This window comes from Lissotriton helveticus, chromosome 4_1 (genome assembly GCF_964261635.1).
Source record: "Lissotriton helveticus chromosome 4_1, aLisHel1.1, whole genome shotgun sequence".
NCBI classification, from domain to species: domain Eukaryota; kingdom Metazoa; phylum Chordata; class Amphibia; order Caudata; family Salamandridae; genus Lissotriton; species Lissotriton helveticus.
The window spans coordinates 986,826,403-986,848,963 of record NC_136063.1 but is presented as its reverse complement, the minus strand read 5'-3'; the positions used below and the strand labels follow the sequence as shown (position 1 = coordinate 986,848,963).

The following is a 22,561-nucleotide window of genomic DNA, read 5'->3' as shown; positions in this document are numbered from 1 at the left end:
TTAATCATTCGACTTTAACTCAGGAAAAGAGAGAGAAAGGCAGAAAAGGGAGAAGGAAGAGAGAGATAAAAATGGAAAAACAGTAACTAAGTGAATAAGCTGGGATGAAAAAAACCTGCAAGAGTAACACAAAGTGGCAGGGAGTGTATGATGATGGGTGAAAGAGGCATGAGATGGACTCCAGAATAACCAACCTTGGTTTTTGGCAATTCAAATATTAGGCAACTGCAGTGGCACGCTTCTGAGAAAGACGTTTGACCCTTGCACTTATTTTGCCCCCCAAATTAAGCACTGTCAGGAGGCAAAGCCTAGTATCACACATGCATTTACAACAGCTCTGGACTGAAAAATAGTAATTTCTGGATGCACTCCCTACCCAACCCAATACTCACCACAAATCATACAGTGTAGACAAGCCTCATCACATGCATCCAACGCCCCTCCAGTATACAATATCTGGGTTTCCTCTGGTATCTGAAAATACGCTATAGCCAACAGCACCACCACACATCATCGTTCCAATGTCACAAACACGTGGTTACATGCTACACATAACCCTCTCACTATTATGAGCACAACACATCTCCAAAGTCATATTGGGGCAAAGCACAGCTAAATCAGCAGTACTGTCATGCACTGCACCAACAGAAACCCTTATAACATGCAAAAAGATAACTCAACGCATATGTTTGTGTGACTAAATTGATTCCCAGGGATGGGGAATGGATGCTGAAGGGTGAGAATACCCAGGGAAGTTTGGTAACATGCACAAATGTACATGTTTGTGTGTATTCACGTGATCTGTTTACACCCTGGAAGCAATCAGCCCTGTCAACAGCAGAAGTTATCAATTTCTGGCATGCAAATGGGATGGGAACAACACTAAAATTGTTTGGGGTGTATGTAATGAAAGGGTTTAAAATATTTTCCATGCGAAGAAAAATAAAATTCAAAGTGCAATTGCATTTCCCCATGTGTAGATGGGCACTATGTATATTTATGCTAGCAGAAATGCCTTTGAATTGCATGAATAGAAATTCACTATTTTTGTACTGGATCACTCTGGAGAATATACAACTTTTACAGCTGGTCGGGCCTTTTACTGGAAACATTTGAGAATTCCCCAAATAACAGAAACTTACTCCACTCCTAAGGGAAAGTCAATATTTATATTTTTGAAAAGGCTTTTGGAAAACATGGAGAAAAATTGTCTAACTACTAATTTGCAATTAATGTTGCACAGGTTCGCTGAAAGATGAAGGGCACACCTAAACGTGCCATATAACTTTGTTTAATATCAATAAGAACCTGAGTTATTCAGTTTGTAACTTTTGTGGAAGCATCACTGTAAAAAATGGCTTCTCGCACTTGGCACAAAAAGAATTAGGCCATATTTTAGAGTCCGGCAGGTAGAGTAATGTCCATCAGGATGAGGGTGGACATTCATTCCACCATCTCAATGGTACTCCACCCACCAGATTTAGAGATGACTGCCAGCCCAAAAGTAATCTCTGTGCATTGAAGGCAACCACCATCACAGCAGTTCTTTTCAAGGTACAAAAGTTTAGTAGACAGCCGCTGTTGGTTTGCTGGCAGCCCACCAAACTTTTGAATTTTTTTTTCCAGACACCAACTCCCAAATCTGGAGTTTGTTTCAGAAAAGCAAAAAAATATTTACCCCCAGACCCTGTCAGTTTTCACCCAGGGTATTATGGATGTGAAGTATCATTATTGTTTTTATCCTGTCCCTCGCTGCCAGGTATTTTCTAATTGTGATGAACAAGATAAAGGGGCATTGCACCATCTAAAATCCCTCCGGAGGAAGAATTCTGACAGAGCCAACAGGGGCTCCGCTCACTCAATAATTAAGGTCTATCCGTCTCTAAATGAGGCAGGCTGACTGACGGTTTGGCAGGTACGGTACTCCATTGTGTTTGGGACAAAGTCTCCTGCCCGCCAAACTGTAATTTAGACCCTTAGTTGCCACAAAGAGACATGTATATTGTTGCATCAATAGAAGTCATGGCAGCAATCAAAATGTGTCAGCTGAGAAAAATCTTATGATCTGGAATGTGGGAATAACTGTCTCTGGCGGGCTCATATTTGCTTCCGGACTCATAATGTTTTATAACAGGCAGGCACTGCACACCACACGGTTATACTGCAGAAGTTGAATCTTTGTAGAGACGGAAATGAGATGTAAACTTGTGAACACTTGCTAAATGCTACCATGGATTATTTATGTTCTTGTTTCCCGTTAGGATTATTATTATTTTAAATGCAAGATGAGATAAGATAGAGAGGAACAAGCAATAAAATGAGTATAATTGATTTGGGCAATATTCATACCTATCATTTAAGCAGCAGGATAATTCAGCTTGTGCTGTGTACGATGTAAATGGCCACCATACTTCATTTTACTAATCCCTTGTCTTCCCTTTTAGTTTCTTGTACATTGACCTCTTGACCCTCTTTGTAGTTTGAACATTGAAATTACTTTCAACCATTGCTCTACCACATGATTCTTTAAAGGTATGCTGTAACACCCAGATTTGCTAAGCACATACATACCATGGCATTTATGTGATAAAATAAATTACAAAGTATACCCAAGTGCCAACAAAAAGAATCTGTCAATAAAGGCTGTACTACACATTAATAAAAATATTTGCAATGCTTACCTTTTTTTTAAAACTATAATGCTTTCCTACTGTATTAAAGCATTACCTTAGTTTGTAAGGGCTTAAAGTTCCTTAAAGCTTTCGACCCGACACATACTACAATTTGCTTATAGCACAATAAACTAAATGCGGGCAGCGTGCTGTGACATAGTGGGTGGAATAGGGGCAAATCATGAAACAAAATAGTGGTCACCGCCAAGATAAAGCAAACCGTGTTAACAAGACAAGTAAAAGGTCCGGTCGTTATGGGAGGTAACAAATGCAGACAAGGCTGTACCTAGAAGGGACTAGCAAGCCTAAAAACGAAGCCAGCTTTTACGAAGGATGATGCCAATTAAAAAATATGGGCGGAGTGTGGGCGGGGCTTCAAGTCTATACTCCAATACTGCATGCCTGGCAGCAGCGCATGCGCTGCCCAGGCTCGAACTAAAAAGGGGACAGATCATTAAAGACACTCCTAGCTAAGCATCTCAGTGTTTTCTAAATTCCTTCATTTACCCACCCTCCTACATAGAATTACTTCCCTCACTTGGCTCAACCCACCTTGCTGCTCTGTTTCTGATCTTTTACGGGTTTGTAGAGCCTTATCATCCTCAGTTCACATTGTAAATGTAAGTAAACATCTCTGAAACCTCACGTGTTGGCTGCTTAGTCTGTTGCTATGTATAGGCTTTTTCATCCCTTTGGGGGATATATGTTTTTACTTTTTAAATACACCCCATAAAAGACACAGAAATAAAAATGTAGTCTTGTATGTTAAAGCATCTCAAAGTTATTGGAAAACTGCCGAAGACTAACGTGTTGGAGATGTAACATGGATCTTATCACTTTCCTCATGTCCAAGTCTTGCATAGCAGCAACCAACTTTCACAGCTGTGTTAAAAATACATTTGACTCCTCGTTAGTTTACAGTTTCATGTCTGTGAACTGTAACCGCTAAAATAGGACACCACTAACATGGTTTTAGGACAGGGTGCACAACAAAGCTGAACCTGGATTGTACAAAAAGAACCAAAAGCACAGCTTGAAGTAACTCTGTGTTTCATTGTAAAAAACTACAGCAGTCTGCTGAAAAAGTAACTTACCTTCTGTGAATTCGGTTTGATGCAGCGGACAAAGAACGGATTAGAAGAACTCAGTGTGCCCATTAAGGAATGCAGCGAGTCCTGAGATAAGAAAGACCAAGAATTAGAAAGAAGGTCTTGTGCAAACATGTTTACTTTTTGGAGCACTTTTTAGATCGCATACATTGTAGCATCCCCGCTTGTTCAGTGAGTCATTACTAGTGTTTTGTGGCAAACAATAACTCCTTTTTCATCTGCCAATGTACACAAAAGTCCAAAATTAGCAACAAGTATTCAGCACTCTCTCATTCCACCAACCCATTGCTTATTATGCCGAAGAGTAATACCATTAATTGAACAGTTTCTGAAATGAATCACTTGGCCTATTAATCGTTAACAGGCTTTTCATATATGCCGCTAACTCCCAGAGGGCCATCTAGTGGAAGGACCAGAAACTCACCAATGGTACTGCTTGGTTGAAGATTGAATGCCTGTTTCTTACTGTGTTCATTCAATGCATACACATCGAAGGTGAAACATAGTGGGCATGTACAAACCTTAAACTGGAGGCTGACTGTAAGCTTCCGGTGCTTGCTCCCGCCTTTAAGCGTGTCTTGGCTATTACGGCTCGAAACATGCTCAAACAGGTCATAGATGAAATCAAGTCTGCAAACAGGTGGAAAATAAAAAAAAATCAAGTTGATACCATCTAACCACAATCAGCAGAAATATTTACGATGGCACAAAACTGCAGTAATCAAGTGCTTCTTCATGTCTTTCTGCTGAGCCAACACCAACTTCTTTGGAAAAAAATCCCCTTAAATCCTAATGATTTGTTGAGCAGCTTCAGCAACAGCATTTGTAAACTGCAGTTTAGGGCTGGCCTGTACAGTAGCCCACTATGTGAGTGATCACATCCAGGAACCTGAATTTCAGACCTATACTTTGCAATTCCTTTTATATAAATTGTTCTCTGTCTATAAATCTTTTTTCTTACCCACATAGTTGCCCTCATTTAAAATTTAAGGAGTAGTTCAGTGTGGACCTGGCAGAATAAGAGGTCTAACCATAGTGTACTGCAGCGTATGAACATTATCAAATAAAATATTTCTATACAACTGACCGCTTCCTATTTTCTTGGATTTTGATGCAGTAATACTGAACTCAGAAAACACCGACACAACAGGTGTAGTATTCACCATGTACCATACTCCCTCAAGATCTGAGTTTTTCTGCTGTGGGACAACCTTCAGAATCTAAATTGAGTGGACTCGATAGCGGAGATCTTGCCTTGTTTTGTTCATTTTCTTCCATTCACATTTACCTTGGTTTTTATTTGTCAAATGTGAGAGGGATACATTTCACATTTGCACAAAATTCTGCAAAACTCAGAATCCTGATTCGGACACAAAATCTGTGCCTGAAGTGGGGCACTTTGAATACTCAACATGAACTCCCAAGTGGAAAAAGAGACATGCCTGTCCCAAAGAGTGAGTCTACGCTTATATTCAGAGAAAGTAAGGCCTCACTTAAAGAGTTGCATTCCATCAGTGCTCTTAAAGCATGGCTGGATGGTCTGCTAAAAGCACATCTTCTATATGTAGCAGCATCCGTGTACTTCAATGGAAAAGTCAGTCAGACCATTGACAGTCCTGGTTTTATCAGTTGTCACCTAACAGATGCCGCAAGCTGTTTGCTTGTGAACAGACCTATTGTTAGTTTACAGTGGGCTTAGAGCCCACCTATTTCTGAACATTGTTTGCCTATACAGTCACACTTATATGTATGCTTTTCTTCATTATTGTGTAGGAGCTCTGTCGGATGTTGGCATGGTGGGTGGGGGAAGTCGAGACAGGAGTTGTACCGAATTGAACTGGTTTGTTGACTGTCTCCATAGTGAATATTGTCCGCAACTGTGGTTCGGCATTTGTCTGCCCTGCATCATCCATGGAAAATTCATAAAATATATATATATATATATAAAAAAGAAACAAGACATGTTACGTCTTACTGCTGTTGAGGATATTTGAAACGTGATAACATTTCTCACTGGCAGATATTTTTGTATATATTGTGTTTGTACTTGGGGGTTAACCTAGCATGTTGTAGTCTCTATCTTCATTTGAAGCGTGAATTTCAGCCCACAGAATCATTCCAGAATGAAGAAGGATGAAGTCTAACTCAACACATGCTTGAAACTCCTGCTATTATGGCCACATATGGCGCTCTCTTAAAATTTTCTGTAACCAAGCCCTCAAAATGAAAAATTCTATAAACTCACCGTGACTGCTTATACCAGTGATGTCAATAAATGACTTCTTGCAGCTTAGGCAAACCTTAAGCGTTCTTTAACACACAGAAAGCAGTAAAATCATTACAGAGGCACAATGGCCTGATCAACCCCAAATTGAGCTCTTCTTATTATGGCCTAGTCTGTTGGACTACCAACCTGAGAGGCCTCAAACAGTTCGAAATGCAAAAAACACTTTTAACCGAGACGTACGAATTAGGTATCCTTCTCCGAGTCCATAAGAGAAGTGACCAGCCATGAAGTGAGAACCGGGGACATAATGAACAATATCAGTCCTTTCTTGTTTATATTGCCCCCACTTATCTCTACAAAAAACATATACTCACTGCCAGAAGTGTTGCCACTCTGCCTCCACAAGCTAACCATCTCATGCACCAAGCCCAAAGCACCCAAGCTATCAAAAGAATGACACAAGGCATCACGTCATTCTCCTGTTGACTCATTCAGAAAAGCACTCTGAAACCTTATTGGTCAATTAACCTTTACACTACCACATCCCCACCTCCATTTGTGGTACTCAAAGAAGCGATTACATCTAGAGATGAACATCCCATACATAGCTCCATTAAAGGTCTGCATAAGAAATAAGGTAACGGAAAATAACATGCTTGGTTCAAGCCTAAATTGGTCAGTGAGATCTCTGACTAACTCCTTATCTGCCAATTATGTTCTCATATATTATTTTGTCTTGGTATTATCCATCCTCCCTCAATGGCCCCGGAGGGATTTTTTCTGATTCGTTAATTTGCACATAGGCTTTTTCGAGCCTTGCTTAAAGAAGATAAGCCTGACTTTGCGAGATAGCACAGCATAAACACCTAAAGGTGCATCATCTATCAGAGAGAGCCGTGTGATACAAATACGCTTCATTCCTTTTAACAGTCACATGACGGAGAGTATTTTCTTAAAGCTGCTGCAGCTGGCCACTTAGGAAGGACTATGAAATGCAATGCTCAGTAATTTGGCTTCAACTTTGACAAGACAGCAGTTCTCCTCTATGTATTCGAATAACTAATGCAGTCATTGCTGTAGGTTCTCATGTCATCTCTCCGGGAGGGCGGGATGGCGTGATGGCTGGGTGAACCCGCCACCATCATATTTGCTCACGTCCTGTCGCTGACACCGCACACAAAGGAGCCGTCCTGCTGACCTTTTGCAAAAATCAATATTGTGAGCAGGCTTCGCATTTATCACCTCCTCACATTTGCAACTGCTCTGTTCACATGCTTAATGTCGCCCAGTCGCTGCATTTACCATAATCTTTGCGGATACCCACTTAGATGAAGAGAACGCTGGCCTTCTAGACAGGCTGCACGGGGCAGATATGCCAATCAAATGCAACACATCCAGGTTTCAATAACTGAAGTAAATATTCGTCCTTTCCTCAGACATCCCCCATAACAACCGCCGCTTCCTTCTCTCGATAATCATATCCTAACAACAGATGATGTGGTGACCACAAAGAAGTGTCTGCGCGAACAAGATTGTCATTGATGCTCGAGCAGGGAACACCTCATGGGCCAAGATGCTACTCTTTTCCTTCTTTAAAGTGGAAGGTTAGTGATTACAAGTTATCTAACATGAAAACTCTTGTTTAGGGTTTGTGTGAAATTATGTGCCACAAAGTAAAAAATTACAGGGCTTGATTCAGAAAAGCTGCTAATGCATGTAAACTTAACTCACACGCACAAGTAGCCTTTTGTATATATGCAAAACCATTTTCGCATTTTCCAAAAGTTGGGCTTACGCTGCTAAACAGAATTACTCACACAATAATTTTTGTGTACGTGAATGAACACCATGGGGCAGGCTAGGAGTGGGCGTCATATGGCAGGTATGCCCTAAAAGGTTGCAAATATCAACAAATGAGTACCGTTTGGATCTTCATAAAGTTTAGTGCTTTCACCCAGGGAACAGTTGGAGATTTACTCCTGTCAAAGAGCAGAGTAAACCCTGTTCCAGGGCGTAAATGGGAATGGAACACCTGTAAACCGAGTGAAATTTAAAGCACTCATCTACATGTACAAAATTAAAGCAAATACAGCCCCTAAGTATCTCTGCACTCTGGCAGAAGCCTATATCCCGACCAGGAACCTCAGATCGGCCACACAGGGCTGCTTTATGATCCCCAAATTCAAGCGTGCTCGCACTGGAGGAAAATCCTTCGCTTATCTGGGTCCGTATTATTGGAATTCTCTCCCCATTGCACTAAGAAACGAGCCAATCTACTCCAGTTTTCGCAAGTTGCTAAAAACCTGGCTGTTTGATAAATAAAGACACTTTATCCATACAGAAGCGGCTGAGATGCGCCGGGAAACCCTCTTTGGGTAGCAGCTGCGCAATACAAGTTCAAAAAATAAATAAATAAATAAAACTTAGAGTGGTCTAGTGGAAGTGTTTTCTCAGGAAGAAAAATGTTTTCCTTGAAGAGATATAAAAGTGCAACTGCACGCACAGGAAAGCATTTCCACATTCAACAATTGTATATTATGTACTTCAGAATCCACTGACGATTTCCAGGAGTATGCCCAAAAACCTGTGACTGTCACAGATTTCCAGACATGCCATATATAATCTGCGTGAATTACTAAAAAATCTGCCCTCATGCAAGATCCTAAACCTGTAACTGCAGATTTCCAAACGTTGCTGGAAATTTTGGGAAAAGACAGCAAATAATATTGGGAGGATACCCCGCCGTCCAAAACTCAAACATCGAGAGCAAGATGCTTGATGTAGCAAAACATACACCTGAAAACTCAGAAAAACAAAACAATTTAAAAATGAAACATGGAGTTGTCAAATTTTCATTGCTAGATAAAGAAACTCTGTCAGCTGTAGAGATGGTTAGCTACCTCTTAAAGAGACATCAGTGTGGAGACGCCTTCGGGATTCTAACCTTCGAGCTATGATATGTCATACACGGCATCTGAACACCACCAGTAACTTTTAATACATATGAAAAGGCTATATGACTTGCTGAACAAGACACGTGTTGCTAACATTGCACATAGACCTATATATGACCTGACCCGTTAAACACATCAAACAAGGGGATAAGTATTTGTTTAATGAATGATTCAATGATGTAAAGAAGTTAGCAGTCCAGTAGCTGGGGTGGGCGGAGCTAGGTGGGCAGAGGGGAAGAGGTGGGGACAGGACAGGAAAGGGCAGTTAGAGTAGGGACGGGGAACTGAGTAGACGCAGATAATAAAGGGGTTGAATAGATACCACCGCGTCTGTGTATTATTTGTAGTAGGACACTACAGCTGGCGACGAGGATGGGATACAGAAGCTAACCCACCTGAGTGAACCCCGTCCCGCAGTGTGGAGCGTTCAGAGCTCCGCTGTGACCGTGACCCGCGGTGCCCCAAGTGAGGCCACCCAGAGCGACCTGGCAGACCCTGGAAGCGGGAAGAGCCGAGAAAAGAAGAAAGCGCCAGAAGACGAAGCGCCGAGTGAAAGCGCCGGAACACCAGAGGAGAGAGAGCCGGTTGCGCTGGATGCGAGAGTCCCATGGGCGCGAAGACCTAACGAGGACGTGAGTGAAGGTCGGGAGCCCACTCCGATATTGCCCCATCACCTCCTGAAGCTCCGTGGTTGTGGAGCGTGGCGCGCTGCGAGTAAACGCAGTGAAAAGTGCAGCTAGCGCAATTGCGCGCCAAGAAAGTATTCAAATCTCACCCTGAGCGTGAGTCCTGGAGGAGACGGAGGACGTGACGTCGGGAGCTCACCCCGGTCGCGCCTGTGCCCTTCGTTGTGGTGGTGGATGCGGCGACAGCCTTTGTGCCCTGGAAGGAGTCCCCTCACCCGGTGAGTGCGGTGACTGGAACCGAGTGAATGAGGCAGAGAGAGATAGAGAGCCAAGCCTCGTGTGAACCGAGGCTCCACAGCGGCGGCCATCTTTAAGTCAGGCAAGCCAAAAGGACACCCCTGTGAAAATCGGGAGCGGCCATCTTTGAGTCAGGCAAGCAGTGTCTGGAGACAAGCACTGATAAAAGACAAACAAACAAGCAGTGGCAAAGGCAAGAGATACACAAAACAAGCACTGGCGGTGAAGCCAGCTAATATAACGAAGCAAACAAGCATTGACAGCCACAATAGGACAATCCTGGGAAACGCACACCAGTCAGTGAAACAAAATCAAAGACAAGCACCAGAAGACCCACCGTCAAGATGTCTAACCCTCCCGCGCAAAAGGAAGTTCAGGGTGGCACGCACTTACGAGCACCTGAACCACTAACAGTCACAACAGGAAGCAGCATGGGACTAAAATGGCAAGAATGGCTAGAGGACTTCGAGGACTATATTGAAGGGTCCAAAATTGAACCAGACAAAGACAAGATCATAGCCCTTCGCAATCTAGGGGGGCGTGAAATAAGCAAGATCGTACGAGAGATCCCAGCCACAGATGGTGACACCTATGATAAAGTAAGAACCGTTCTAAATAACCGTTTTCTGCATAAGAGAAACGTCGACTATGAGAGACACAAATTCCACCAGCAGCGCCAGGGAAAGGAAGAACCACTGAGCTCCTTCATACATCGACTGCGGCGACAGTCCCAACATTGTGACTTTACCAACTTCTCGCCGGATGCAGCCATCAAATCTCAAATAATCACTGGGTGTCACTCGGAATCGCTGAGACGGCGACTACTAAGAAAACCACAGGAACTAGCAGAGATCGAAGAGAACTCCCGACTGTACGACCAAGCTGAAGAAAACGCGGCGGAAATTGAAACAGGACCCAGTACCAGCCGTGAACACGCCAACGGTGTCACTGAAAGACGGCAGGGACGACAGGATCGGCGCGACCGTGGAAGACGTCACCCGCGAGACAGATCGCGGCGCTCCAAGTACTCGCCCAGGCGACGCCCGGACTACAGGAGGAAAGTATCCGAAAGGAGAGATCGCCGACCTGAACGCACGAGGCGATGTTTCAGGTGTGGATACGACTACCCTCACATCGACTCCTGCCCTGCCATGGGCCAACGGTGCAGAAAATGTGGACGGTCCAACCACTTTGAGGCCATGTGTGGGGATTACCACAAAGAAAAACGCAACGACGGTGACAGACAGGATGGGTCGCAGCGGCCCTCATGATCGGAGGCCAAGCGTCATCACATCAGAGCGGTTCAAGAAGAGCCTCCTAGATCTCCCACGTCCTCACACTCCAGCCACGACTCTCGACGCTCCAGGTGGGACCGTCGTTCTCCGTCAAGAGACTCAAGATCGTCCTCATCCAGGCATTCATCATACACCACCGAATATGTCAACTTTGCTGACCATGATCAGTTCAAACGTTATCCACGCCTCAACATCAAAGTGGGCAACCATGCCGCCAAGTTCATGATGGACAGCGGAGCATCGCTCAACTACATCTCAGTTGCCGAACATGACCGAATGGACCCCAAACCACGTTTGCATTTCGCGCCCGTCCGTGTCTATACCTGGATGGCGAAGAAACCTCTCCAATGCTTGGGCAAGTTTGACACCACCCTCACGCATGGCAAGCTCTCCATCCCAGCAGTTATCCATGTAATTAAAGGACCTGAAGCTGACTGTCTGCTGAGCCTCCCCACGGCTGAACGTCTTCAGTTGGTGCACATCCTCTTCAACGTCCATGACATTTCGGACTGCGCTGGAAAATTCCCTTCCCTCTTCCGAGGTTTGGGAAAACTGAAAGGCCGTCAAATCCATCTGCATATCAACGAGCAAATCAAACCAGTGGCTCAACACCCGCGAAGAGTGCCATTTCACTTGCAATCCGCGGTTGAATGTGAACTGCAGGAACTTCTGGACGCCGACATCATTGAGCGCACTGCGGGCCCCACTCCCTGGGTGTCCCCGGTGGTTATCGTCCCCAAGAAAGGGTCCCAAAACAAAGTCCGTCTCTGTGTGGACATGCGTCTGCCGAACACAGCTATTGAGAGGGAGAGACACCCAGGCCCACTCCTGAGCGACATGATCACGGCGCTCAACGGGGCAACCGTGTTCTCTAAACTGGACCTGAACAAGGGTTACCATCAGCTCGAGCTGGACGACAGCTCTCGCCCCATCACGACGTTTGCCACCCATCTTGGTTTATTCCGCTACAAACGTCTCAGTTTTGGCGCTTCATCAGCCGCCGAGATCTTCCAGGAGGCCATACGTCTCGTCATCCACCACATCCCTAACGCCCTTAATTACAGCGATGATATCTTGGTCTACGGTTCGGACACGCAGGAGCATGACACCGCCCTCGATCGTGTCTGCCTCGCTCTGATGGAAGCTGGGTTAACCCTCAACAAGGACAAATGTGAATTTCATCAGTCGACCCTGAAATTCTTCGGACACATCTTCTCAGCGAGTGGCATGAAACCAGACCCGGACAAGATCGCCACGCTCAACAACACCAAGAGTCCGGCGGACGTCAACGACCTGCGTTCCTTTCTTGGGATGGCAAGCTACTGCGCCCGCTACATTCGTGATTACGCCACCGTAAGTCACCCACTGAGGCTCCTCACGAAAGCTGGTGTGCAATTTGTGTGGACCCCGGAGTGTGAGCGTGCCTTCAAGGACATCAAACGCGCCGTGGAATCAGCCAAGTGCCTCTCCTATTTCAATCCCAAGAGGAAAACGGAAATCACTGTGGACGCAAGCCCCGTGGGCTTAGGGGCCATCCTGGCACAATACGACCATGAGTCGGATCAGAGGAGGATCATCGCCTATGCCAGTCGGAGCCTAACAGACCCTGAGAAACGATACTCCCAACCGGAGAAGGAGAGCCTGGCCGTCGTGTGGGCGTGCGAACACTTCCACATCTTCATATACGGGAAACACTTCACACTCATAACCGACCATCAGGCACTTGTCACGATCTATGGGAATCCCAGGTGCAAGATGCCCCCCAGGATCGAAAGATGGGGCTTGCGGCTGCAAGAGTACACGTTCTCGATCATTCACAAACCGGGGAAGGATGAGAATCCAGCTGACTATATGTCCCGCCACCCCCGAGACTCATCAGAGACTGCGCCCTCCATTGCGGAAGAATACATTCACTTTGTGGCTAATCATGCTCGTCCACCAGCCATCCCCATGCACGCCATTCGGGAAGCGACCAATCAAGACAACATCCTACAAGCAGTAATAAAGCGTACCCGAACCAACAGATGGAGATACCACCCGCAGGAGGAAGAGGAAAGCCCTGCTGTCAAGAAAGAACTCCAAGCCTTCCGGCATGTCTCCGACGAACTCTCTGTAACCGGTGACGACCTCCTCCTCAGAGATCACAGACTAGTTATACCAGCGACACTGAGACAAGGAGTAATCGACTTGGCCCACGAAAGCCATCGAGGAGTCGTCTCCACCAAAAGAGCACTGAGAGAACGTGTCTGGTTCCCAGCCCTCGACCAGATGGTTGAAGACACGTTGAAAGACTGCCACCCATGTCAACTGACCAGCCACAGTAACCCACCTGCACCTCTACAGATGACCCCATTGCCTGATGGGGTATGGCAAGAAGTTGCCATGGACTTTTATGGCCCCCTGCAATCCGGGAAGTAAGTAGTCGTCATCCTGGATGAATACTCCAGGTTCCCAGTGGCCCAGTTCATATCATCCACCAGTGCCGCCTGCACCCTCAAGGTACTTGAAGAAGTCTTCACGACTTGGGGTGTCCCCAGGGTCATCAAGACGGACAACGGGCCCCCATTCAATAGTCATGAATTCAGCGACTTCGCGAAACACATGGACTTTCAACATCGCAAAGTCACGCCACTCTGGCCCCAGGCCAACGGCACTGTGGAAAGATTCATGTCCACCATTAAGAGAACATTCCAGCAAGCCACGGCCGAGAAGAAAGATCTTCAGTCAGCACTGAACGAAGTCCTTAGTGCCTACAGGACCACTCCCCACTCCACAACGGGCCAATGCCCTGCGACTCTCATGCTCGGGAGGACAAGAGGAATCGGATCCCCACGTGGGACGGAGCACTGAGAAAGCCTCCGTCGGATTAACAACACAGAGAAATGGCCATAACGGATCGGCACCGCAAAGACAAAATGAAAGAGTATGCGGACCACAAGCGAAGAGCCCGGTCTCCCTCCCTGAAGGAAGGCGACAGAGTCGTTGTCAGACAGGAACAACGCCAAAAGACTGATTGTCGTTTCAAGGATGAGCCCCTAACAATTACCCAACAAAAGGGCACCATGGTGACAGCAGAATCAGAGACACGGAGAGTCACCCGCAACGCTTCTCATTTCAAGAAGTGCTCTCCTGAAGCCCATGAAGGTACACCTGTGGTCCCCACACCTGAAAGCCGGGACAGCCCTGAGTCTGTCGCACCTGACACCGGACTTTCACCTGTAAAAGAACCCTCACCTGAAGGTGTCGTGTCCACACCAGCGAGACCCCGCCGTCACGTGCGGCCTCCCAAGAGGCTGATTGCAGAGATGGACTAATCTCTATTTCATTTGTTACTTTATTAAGAAAGGGGGAGATGTAAAGAAGTTAGCAGTCCAGTAGCTGGGGTGGGCGGAGCTAGGTGGGCAGAGGGGAAGAGGTGGGGACAGGACAGGAAAGGGCAGTTAGAGTAGGGACGGGGAACTGAGTAGACGCAGATAATAAAGGGGTTGAATAGATACCACCGCGTCTGTGTATTATTTGTAGTAGGACACTACAAATAGGACTTGAGAATGGACTACTAGCTATGTGCGTATCTGTGTGCAATAAAAATAGAATCGGAACTCTAGGCTCAGGAAAATTCCATCAAACATTTCAAAAAGACAGTTTATCCACAATATCCAATGAAACTATGTTTTCTGCTTCTGTGATAAAGCTAGCCTTTAGAAGCTCCTGATGAAAGAAAGCCAGAGAGCGAAGAAACAGGTACAGCATAAGTACAGTATAAACTGAGCGTTAAAGACTTCCAAACTGTAGTCAAAGCTGTAAGAACCGGCATTAACATATGCCTGTTGATTATACACGACCCAATGGGGAAATTGATAGGTTTATCCACACTCTAATATGCTGCCATCTGTCATTGTTGAATCATATTATGTAGCACACAGATTTCTGTTATTCACATTTCATGCCTTGCGCATGACACAAACTCCTGGGTTGATCCACGCCTAACATGGCCGGCCCTTAGTCACATTTTGCGGCCTCTTTGACAAGCGCGTTCTAGTTTGTGATTTGAGTGGAGTTATGTATAAAATCGGGCTGGTTTCCTAAGCAATTTCCTCCTCGTCCTCAATTAGCATAGTTGCGCTGTTTATATGTTAAACTTTGTGTCTTCTAATAATAGTGTATTTATGTTACTTCCAGCTGTCTTCTCACCAGCTGTCTTCTCCCCCTATACCTCTCTCAATTTATCCTCTACCTCAACTGACTCATCTCAAACCCCTTTCTTTCACTCTTTCCAAAGCACTAAACTATTTCTCACCCTATACCTCTAACGATATATCCTCTACCTCTGCTCTCTCATTCATGCCAAACCCCATACCACTACTATGATCCCCAAAATAACCCCTTCTAGGCTCTTCACTACTTTAGCCCTCCTCGCATCATCTCATACCTCTTCTACTATTCCGATCCCCTAAAACAAGCCTTTCTAAACCCTTCCCTCTGACTCTTCCCCCTCCACATCCCTTTTATTCATCCCAAGCCTCATCCTACTGCTATGACCTCCAAAACAAACAACAAAAATGTCTAAATCCTTCCCTCTTCTATCCTCCACTATCCTTTCAATCCAAATAACAGACTAACATGTGCACCTCCCAAATTACTTTCATATTTCATTATACTAATTCACCACTAATCCTTTATGGGTTCCTGGGGTAGCATGCTACTCGCCGAAAAAGTGCTACAACGCCTCGTCTGGGGTAGTAAGCGCTATATAAATGCAATTACAATGCAAAACAATACATCACTTGATTCACAGCAATGCATGCTGTGAGTGTAAAGATATATAATCCCTACAAGCAAGGCATTGGACTTTATTAGGAAATTAAACAACATGTTTTGAAAGAAAACATCTGAGAATCCACGTCCTTCTGATGTAACCAGGATACCAAGGAGCACCCCTAAGAACCCAGGAGAGTTCTAGACTTGACACCTTTTAATGACAATGGAAAAACTACAGCAGTTGTCTTTTTATTAGGTCTGGCATTAGCCAATAAAGTTTGATTTTACTAAAATTATCTATTCAATATGCGTACGAATAGAGGCTTTTAGCAAGCCTTCTTCATCCTCTGGTCTGTTTGTGTCATTCGTATTTTCCTCCCAGTACAGAATGAAGCATGGAGCACTGGCTCTGCCCACTTAAGCCACTGACTAACTAATTGGCCAACATCTCCCCAATAAAAAAGGTTTACAAAAACCATTGAAAAACAAACAATAACAAAGTCAGAAGGTTGGCAGTCAATAACCAACCTATTGCTTTTTCCAATGCTTGTTGTTATTGCTACTGTTAAACTGCTGAACGGTTCCTAGGACCTGATTTACTATGGGCTTGCATTGCTTTTGCTTCACGCAAGGTGAAGCAAAGCGTCAACTTGCGTTGCTAGAAATATAGAGATCATGCAGATATGTCCACACATATATTACAGTGCACCCTGCCTTAAGGATTAAGGCCTACTGTAGGGGTGACTTGCCTATACTGCATGCAGTGTCTGAAGGCATGGCACACAGAGATATCTGCCATGTCGTGTTATCACTTTGGTCTGCACCAAGACACGCAGCTTACAGTGGCAGGCGGCATGTGTTTGGTGAGGGGTCCTTTAGCCCCTAAGGACCCTCTTTAGGCTGCTTTCCCTAAGGACCAGGGGTACCATTATTAGGGACTAACACGCAATGCTAAAGATATTCCAATTGGGGAAACAGTTGTACAGCTTTGGCAAAGAGATCTGGCACTGGGTATCTGGTTAACAGGAACCCAGTGCACTTCCAGTCGAAATCACAACAAATACCAGGCAAAAAGTGGGGGTGACCATGTCAAAAAAGGCACTTTCCTAAAGCCACCATTAAGCATCCCTCACCCTTGCACTGGTCACCAGTTATTCTGAGTTACCTTCATGAGCCAAGTCTAGGATCTTTTTCTAAGGTTAATTGCAAGCTCAGTTTTACCTCTGTAGTATATTTTGCTTTCACACAAACTTAAATCCTCCCTGACATTCCAAAAACGTCTTTCCTCTTCTGTTCCATTGCAGTTTCATGAATACCTTCCTGCAATCTTGTCTTTGATTCTTAGCAGAAACTCATCCAGTCTATGTGTTACATCCCATTGTGCCTTAACTAAAAGCACACATTTTATGCTCTTCACCCAGTCCTACAAATTCTTGATTTTCTAACCCCTATACAAGTCATCTTGAAGGACAGTACGCTGCCTCTTTCATTGTCCATGGCAAGTAATAACAATAGACCCATACATCTACCTGGCAATACCAGCTTATGATCAGCTTTTATCGCTAAAAGCAAATGCCACAAATAAAATCTGAAACATTACACTCCACAATAACAAGTGCGCGCTTCCTATTCAACAACTGAGCATTTGCTTTCTACCACGTTCAAAGCCCTCCGCTCAAATATCACTATTTAGTATTTCCCATTCATAGCTTAGGAAAACACTCCTCATAGCCATTTGTTGCTGGTATCAAAATAGATTAGCTTCCTATTCACATAAAACCTTATGAGCGATAGGGCTTCACACACTCCTTTCTTCATATTGTCAACTGCCATCTGACAGTCATTTGTCCACTGACAATTGCAACCTGTCATCATCATTTCCTTGAGTGGATAAGCTATTTTAGCAGTGTTTTTATAAACTTAGAAACTTGCTTTTGGCAATCCTAGATTCAATATTCCTTTGTTTTGTGGAAACAAGGATATTTAATATTGCTTTTACTAAATTCACCTTGATCGATTATCCTCCTCATTGCATTCTGGAAAGTGGCCACAACCAGCACAAGTCAAATGTGAATCCTTTTAAATCTTTAAGCCCCTATGCTGTTACAGACAAGGCTAGCTGCCTCAAAAAGTCATGTAGACCCACTTGATAGTATACAGAATCTATGTCTAGGACACGAAATACACTTTCCTTTTTCAATACTGCCAGTGCTTCTGACTGTATTGATTGAAATGTTTGGGATGGGGTTGATGAGCTACACAGATACTGTTATTGTCAACACAAATTCTTATTCCTAAAACCACTACTCTTCCTAAAACGACTCTGAATTGTTCCAGTACTATAAGGACCATGTGACATGTTGTAAATTACCACAATCTTTCCCTCCTTTAAACTTTTATGCTCAAACCCCATGCAAGTACCCTAATCTGTCCTCAAACACCATGTGAAACATCACCACAATATCCTCTCCTAATAAAGATGACACCAGAATCACAGGTGCACAAAAACTGGGTTCTTGCTTGATTTCCAGGCTACACTGACAAAACACCCTGCACCATACACTTACCAACTTTAGATCTTGCTTTCTATTTCCTACTTTGCCATGGTAAACAAATCCATATTCAGTGATTTAGCAAACACACCTGGGTTGATATCTGCTATTTCCAGTTCTACCGATCTATTTGAAAAAACCTCTTTAACATATGCTCTCCTAGTACACTATACAGAGAGGCTGAGTCCACAAAAACCACAACGTTGCTCTCTTGAGAGATAACTTCAAGCAGGGAATTTTCAACAAATATTCTTCACCAGTGCAACTGTATTTCCTATTATTTCCTTTACATCCGACACATTCTATATTTTCACTTCCCTACACACTCGAGCACAACGCCTTCCCTTGCACATTTACGACATTAAACACAGACTGCTTATTGACACATGGCATGGATTTGCCATATCTGAAACATTTTTATTTTCCTCAATCATTCAGCTACTTCTTTTCCTCGTGATTCCTATGACCTTTTCCATTTTTGTTTCCTTATTAACATCCACAGGCACACTCTGATCTATTTTCACCAACAACCATACCCACCATCTCACTATAATCGCCATCTTTCTTCCATTTCTCATCTTTTCATCGTGAATGGGCACAACACCTTCTACTACTGTCACCATGTTCTTAGATTCGGATCCTTTGCAAACAAGTTAATTTGCACCTTTTGATTATTTGTACACGTCACATATTGAATTTCTGTGAATCTGTGAGTGCCACAAAACCACAAGTTAAAATCAAATTTACCATCACTGCTACATATCTTTTACCAATTTCTTTTTTTTCTGTAACCTGCCATAAAACTCTTGCCATTCTAATGCATTTACCCTTGACCCAAAAGGTCCTTCAAGCATATTTATTGATGGAATACACATCCTTTGTTTCTCTCCCGCCCTCTAGTTAGCTCATAGATATGAAAAAGAGATATTTTTGTCCACCAGTTGCTATCAGATGACAACCATACACTTTTCCAACGTTTTCCATGGAAGGATTGGATCTCCCACCTCAGGTAAGAATACATTAGGCAAGTACAAGCTACCAGCTTTTATTCAAACTTCCCCTATTGCAATTTAATTTCATTTTTTAGTCTACTTCAACAAATAGGCTCCTTCCAAAAGTAAGAATGAATGCATACCTGCTTTCACGTAAGAGATTAAGCAGATCATCTCTGAACGTGTCCCTGTTTTTCTCCAAGATACCTCTTGCATCATACAGGACCTAAAAGGAGATTAAAGACTTCTTACAAAGCCACAATTGAGAAGCTGGCAACATCACAGAAGGTGTTTCAGTCCCCTTTGTGAGACGGCTGTCCGCGAGCCAAAGTAAACTGGTATTAGAAGAATGTATGGACGAATTTGAGCTGCCGCAGAAAAGTAAATTACCTCCCCAGCGTAATGTTTCACTCCAAAATTGTGCACAGCAACTCTTGGTTTCACATAGGAAGGATTGTTCTAATTGAAAAAAAGAAGAAAAAAAGCTCTGAATAAAATGCAATGTTTAACCAAAGGGAAATTGTATTTGTATTGTACTCCCTGAGCATTTACCGCATTAACATCCCAAGTTTAACAGCAAGAACACTCGAATGTAAATGTTTTTTTACTAATACAGGTAATAACCAGACCTGGGTTATGTGCTCATTCTACATACACCTGGGAGATTTGAAACGCACTTAGAAAGTGTGTTAGTGCTGGTGCTGCTCCACCTAAGGCACACCTTGAAACTGTGGTTTTAAAAGTAAATATCAACCTGCACCCCTGCATTACCACATCCCTGACAACAGAGATTGGTCCATCTTTGTTAAGTGACCCACTGCATCACATTGAAGAACAACAATGGAAAGGCAGCAGCATGAACTCAAGCGCAAACACAGTGTATGTCAACCTCACCAGATCTTAAAACCCGAACAATGAGCCCCAGAGAGGCAGAGGGGGTATTTCAAATAAAAGAAAAAACGGTTACACAGAAGCCCCCCTTTAAATAAGGCCAAATAATAAAAACTCCTCTAACTGCATGCACAACCTTTGGACAGGAAACAGCATAGAGACCTTGCAATGTATTAGCATGCAGCATGAAAAAACACAGAGCAAACTTGACAAGAAGGAGGTATGGAGTGTGCAGGAGTTTGAGACTTGGAGACTGTGGCCAGCAGGTCTACTCTGCCCTAAAGTGTCCTGACAGCCTCATTTTTGCCTTGCCCACAACAATGGTTAGAAGAAGACATGCTATCAGTGTTACTGTATATACAGGGCTGTACCTGGAACAAGCACCTCATGAAGCGGATTCTACACAGGTGTCTGTTGAACTAGCCTGTAGAGGATCCACGTGCAGGTTCATGCTGTCCATAACTTGTAAACTTGTAAACTTGGGGATTTGTAGAGCGCAGTTGATGCCCGAGGGCGTCCAAGCGCTAGGGAAACGTGAACCTACAGGGCACAGGAGGGGGAGAAAGAGATAGCGGATTAGCAGGCAGCTGTGAAGAGATGGGTCTTCAGTTGTTTTCGGAACATAGTAAGGCTCTGGGTGGCTCTAAGATGGAAAGGTAGAGCATTCCAGGCCTTAGCTGCGTTGTACGTAAACGTCCTTCCGCCAGTTCTGGATCTCTTTATTCTTGGAACCACTGCCAAGAGGGTCCGACTAGAACGGAGATTCCGATTTGGGATGTAATGAGTGATCAAGTTACGGGTGATGATAGGACCCTTGTCCCAAAAGGCTTGATGGGCTATACACAGCGCCTTGAACAGAACCCTTTGCCGGACCGGTAACCAATGAAGGCTTATTAACCCGGTCCTAACTGAGTGTCTGTGTGGGATGTTAAGTAGAAGGCGGGCTGCGCTGTTTTGAGCAGTTTGCAGCCTTCGCAGGGTATATTCCGGTGCACCTAGGTAGAGTGCGTTATTAAAATCAAGCCGGGAGTGGATGAGTCCCTGAATGGCCGCCTGTTTGGCTTCCAGGGGGAGGATAGGGAAGATCTTATTTAGCACTCTTAGAATGGAAAAGCATGTGGCTGAGAGTTTGGTGGCTTGGGTGTTGAAGGAAAGTGAGCTATCCATCCATACCCCAAGGCTTTTGATGGAATTTTTTGGGGTTGGCGGCGGTCCTAGGCTTGGGGGCCACAGGGAAGGGGGCAGTGCCGGTTCTGAGGGTCCTAGGAGCATTAGCTCAGTTTTTCCTCCGTTCAATTTCAGGGATGATGACGTCATCCAGCTCCTCACTTCCTCCAGGCATTCTCTGAGCCCGCCTGGCGCAGTACGAGATGGCTCCTGCGCCAGTGAGACCACCAGCTGTGTATCGTCCGCATATGAGATGATTTTAACTCCAAAAGGGCGGACGACATTGGCCAGTGGCCTCATGTATAGGTTGAACAGAGCAGGGCTCAGAGACGAGCCCTGAGGAACTCCACAGTTTAGCGGTCTACTGGAGGAGACTGAGTCGCCGTCAAAAACCCTGAAAGACCTGTTCCTCAGAAAGGACTCAAACCATGCCCAGGCTCCACTCTTAATCCCCACACTAGACAGGCGACTTAATAAGGTGTCATGGCACACTGTGTCGAAGGCCGCGCTTAGATCAAGGAGGATCACTGCCACTGATCCTCCCTGATCCAAGATTTTTCTCGCTTCCTCTACGACCATGAGGAGGGCGGTCTCTGTCCCGTGCTGTGGTCTGAAACCCGTCTGAGTGGGATCAAGTATTTGGTAGTCCTCTAAATAGGATACCAGCTGTTGGTTCACATGTTTCTCCAGAACCTTGCTCAGCCAAGGGAGCAGAGAGATGGGGCGATAGTTCGCCAGATCAGACGGGTCCAGATTGGGTTTCTTGATCAGAGACCTGACCATGGCCTGCTTCCATGCCGATGGAACAGTGCCCGAAGAGATGGAAGAGTTTAGTACCTCTCTGATGACGGGCAGGATAATGTGAGATGCTGCCATTAAGATGTCAGGAGGGGCAGGATCAGATGGGGAGCCTGATTTAATACTGAGGGCCAGTGATTCTAAAGTGGCGAGGTCTAGTGGGGGAAAATGAGTTAAACTATAAGGGGGAAGGGAGTGCGGCAGACTAGAGGGGTTATTAGGT

The 22,561-nt window shown here is 44.7% G+C and overlaps 1 protein-coding gene across 1 annotated transcript in view; it reads right to left on the bottom strand.

Moving 5' to 3' along the window:
- Positions 1-22,561, bottom strand: part of MYO10 (myosin X) — a 519,868-nt gene that overhangs the window by 184,538 nt on the left and 312,769 nt on the right. Inside the window, exons 16-19 of the mRNA XM_078687614.1 lie at positions 19,873-19,941; positions 19,626-19,708; positions 4,303-4,411; positions 3,767-3,847 (exon numbers count right to left, since the gene is read on the bottom strand). Coding sequence (XP_078543740.1) covers positions 3,767-3,847; positions 4,303-4,411; positions 19,626-19,708; positions 19,873-19,941 — 342 coding nt within the window. The remainder of the gene's footprint in view (positions 1-3,766; positions 3,848-4,302; positions 4,412-19,625; positions 19,709-19,872; positions 19,942-22,561) is intronic.